At 33.5% G+C, this 3,788-nt stretch overlaps 1 protein-coding gene across 1 annotated transcript in view; it reads left to right on the plus strand.

The window, feature by feature from the left end:
• LOC122265522 (metabotropic glutamate receptor 2) overlaps nt 1–989 on the plus strand; it is a gene marked incomplete at its 3' end in the record, with an annotated part of 99,084 nt that extends 98,095 nt beyond the window's left edge. Inside the window, 1 exon segment of the mRNA XM_086549916.1 lies at nt 63–989. Within this exon segment, the coding sequence (XP_086406042.1) occupies nt 63–274 (212 nt within the window).
• Nucleotides 990–3,788: the final 2,799 nt, after the last annotated feature.

Consider the following 3,788-nt stretch of genomic DNA (forward strand, 5'->3'; position numbering starts at 1 on the left):
CCCCTCCCCCCCACCCCACCCCCCCCCCCTTCCACCTCCCCCTCCCCCCTTCCCCCTTGCAGTGATATTCCCCGTGGACTACGAACTGCACGAGAAGCTCCGCACCATGGGTTGCAGCACAGGCCCCAAGTCCAACAGTGCCACGCAGACCTGCCCCTCCGCGTCCTGTAGCCTGCCCGACCATCGCTGCGGTGCCACGGTGACTCTCACGGCCTCCTTGCATCCTAGCGCCACCAATGGACCGATGCAGGATGTGCCAGACGTCCAGCTGTAGGATGTAGGATAGAAAAGGATCGGACTAAGAGACTAAGGGAGAGAGTGTGTGTCTGAACTAAGGATGAGGTCGAAGACGTATTTAGACTTTCTCTCCTTAATTGAAGGATATTCTTCGTGCTGAAGGATTTGTAGGATCAATTGTGGAAATGGGAAGAAAGAGAGAGACAGTGTGAGAGAAAAGACAAAAACAAAAAGGATATTCTTGAAAAGAAAGAAAAAATGATTATGATTTTTTCGTATTCAGAGGCAGGACCCCTGAAAGAAGAAAAAAAGGAAAAAATATAAATGTCTTTACATGATTTTCTTTCATCGAAAACGGAACCCTCTTTGTACATCAAAGACACAGGCGAAAATTGCGAATTGATTTGCCATCATTTGCAATATTGCTAAGACAAACTGAAGATTTAGACTCAAAAGATGTTTTCGATTTGTGTAGTGAAAGAGATTTTTTAATGCAAATAGACTCTTAACGATGTGTGCAATACAATAAAACCGAAATCACTTTTGACAATAAAACACCCAACTTCTCACAGTGCTGGAAGAAGAAAACAAAAAAGAAAAACGAACTTTGAAAAAATAATAATAATGAATCTGAAAAAAAGACATAAGCTTTATATAGATTAGTTTCCATTTTGTATTTAGACCCTTTAACAAACAGCACAGCTACAGGTGTTAGAATACAACAGGTGTTAGTTTTATTTCCGTTCCAAAATAGATTAAGTTGTATGATATTTCAATCCACTTCTGATAATTATGTTTGGAATATGTGGTTACGTCATTTCGTTAAAGATTGATTTTTTTTATTGCGCGTAATAACTTAATTTCTTGGCTGTATTATGTTGATTAGTTATCTTGATTACTATCCTATTTTTCACTTAATTAGTCTTAGTCTCCCATTTTTTTTATATCTATGTAATTAACCTAATGTCCTTTTTAAACTTTATTTATACAACAAATGAATGAGTCATTAACATAAGCTAATCAGTCACTATCACACGAATGTAATTATCTTTAAAGATAGAAAAGAAAGTAGATTTTTTTTGGGGGGAGGGGGGATTAAATATTATTAATTAGCTGCAAATAATTTCTCAATCGACTTAATTACCACATGACGATCATTAAGTATAAAGATTCAGATGTTCATCATTATCACAGCAATTGTTATCATAATTTTATTGTCATTGTCATCATTTTAATCATTTTTTTTTCCTCCTTGTTTTTAAAATAATTCCTAATGTTATGTGTTATGTTATTGTTATCTGTACATACATACACACTGACACATACATACATATACACACACTTACACACACACGCACACGCACAAGCACACACACACACACACACACACACACACACACACACACACACACACACACACACACACACACACACACACACACACACACACACACACATATATGTATATATGTATATATATATATATATATATATATATATATATATATATATATATATATATATATACATATAAATATGTACATTAACATATACACGCACATCAACGAAGTAAGCACACAAAACTAAATACACTTCATATGATTTCACTTGAAATGAACAGCCTATTATTAATATAATTATCATTATTATGATTATTATCAGTATTATCATAATCATTATAGATATTGATTCTTCATTACCACTGCAATTGCTGTTATTATCATTATCATAATAATCATTACTACTATTGTTATTTTAGTTTTTATTGCATATAGTATTGCCATTGCATTTGTTATCGTGTTATCAACATCATTATCATTTCCATCACCAAAATCGTTATCTCTCACACTGCATAATATTGTCACGCAATTCAATCAACTTGATAATTCATTAATCAACAAACTGTTACATAATCATCGGGAAAAACAAAACAAACAAACAAAAAAAAAAAACATAACTAAAATCACAGCATAAAAGACGTATCGTAACTATCAATTAAATAATAGATATATTCATTCAGATAAAATATAGAGAGATCACCGTCTTATAACTAACTAGCTACTTTAAAGGTGATTATTTTAGATAAAAAAAAAACGGATTAAGTTATCAATGAAAACGTAGGTTTTTGTTGTGTAAATAGAGCGAGTGTGTTCACCGAGGTTTTATGAATGAAGCGAGAGATGCTATGTAACGATGTGGACCAATTGACGTTTGTATATTTCTTTTACTCTAACTTGGCGCACCGTGTTTTTTTTTGTTTTGTTTTTTTCTCGCTCTCTTTTTATTTTTTTTCTCTCTCTATCTCTTTCTCTTTCTCTTTTTTTATCTCTTATTTTTTCCTTTTCCTCTCTCTCTCTCTCTCTCTCTCTCTCTCTCTCTCTCTCTCTCTCTCTCTCTCTCGCTGTATATATATATATTACATATATGTATATACATACATATATATATATATATATATATATATATATATATATATATATGTCTATCTATCTGTTCATCTCTCTTTCTCTTTCTCTGTCTATCTATCTTTCTATATATCTATCTATCTACCTTTGTCTGTCTGTCTCTCTCTCTCTCTCTCTCTCTCTCTCTCTCTCTCTCTCTCTCTCTCTCTCTCTCTCTCTCTCTCTCTCTCTCTCTCTCTCTCTCTCTCTCTCGCCGTTTTGAGATATATGCATGATATGAATGAATCAGCTGTTTTTGTTTTTGTTTTTGTTTTTTTCTTAGAGAGAAAGAGGGCGGGACTAATACGCCAAGTTAGTGTAAAAATAGTGAAATTTGTTATAGACTTTTAAAAATGTATAAATATTCTCCCTCCCTTTATTTTGCTTTATTTTGTTTTTCGCTTTTATCCTCTTTTTACTATATATGCATTTATTTATTTTAGTGTCTTTTTTTTCCTTAAGACGTGGCCAATATACAACTGGAACACATTTAGAAAATATATATATAAGTATATCTACATTTGTTAGCTTATATACCAGATTATATTCAAATTACAGCCCGTTTTTTTCTATAATGTTATGGATCACAGCACGAAGCTCTGTATTATAGCACTTTGAAATTTTTGAAATCTCCCCCCCCCCTCTCCCTCTCCCCCGTCCCAAATGCTCTACCCCCCCCTCCCCACCCCCTTCTCCCCGAAAAAGATATATACATATAGAACTGTTTTCCTTGGATGTAGAGAGAGATAAATATAGATATGAATATAGATATATATGAATATATGTATAATACCCCCCCTTCTCCCCACTCCCCCTCTCCCTCTCCCCCCCCCAGAACACGATAATGATAAATAAATATTGTGCATCAATTTCTTGTTTTACTCTCGGTTTTTTGTTTCATTTATTGCTATCATTATCATTTATTTTGGTTTATATTTTCTTCTCTTTTTTAAGAAATGTAAATAGTGTGATATATATTTTTTTTTCTTTTTCCTAGTCTATTTCATTTTTGAATTTTCCTTTGGCACTTAATGATGTTACTCCGAGCCCTAAGTGACATCATTCCGCGCCAAAAAAGAAAAAAAAATGACAGTCAATTTGCGTGTG

Source organism: Penaeus japonicus, unplaced genomic scaffold (genome assembly GCF_977035675.1).
Source record: "Penaeus japonicus unplaced genomic scaffold, GWHDUDI00000001_assembly GWHDUDI00000022, whole genome shotgun sequence".
NCBI classification, from domain to species: domain Eukaryota; kingdom Metazoa; phylum Arthropoda; class Malacostraca; order Decapoda; family Penaeidae; genus Penaeus; species Penaeus japonicus.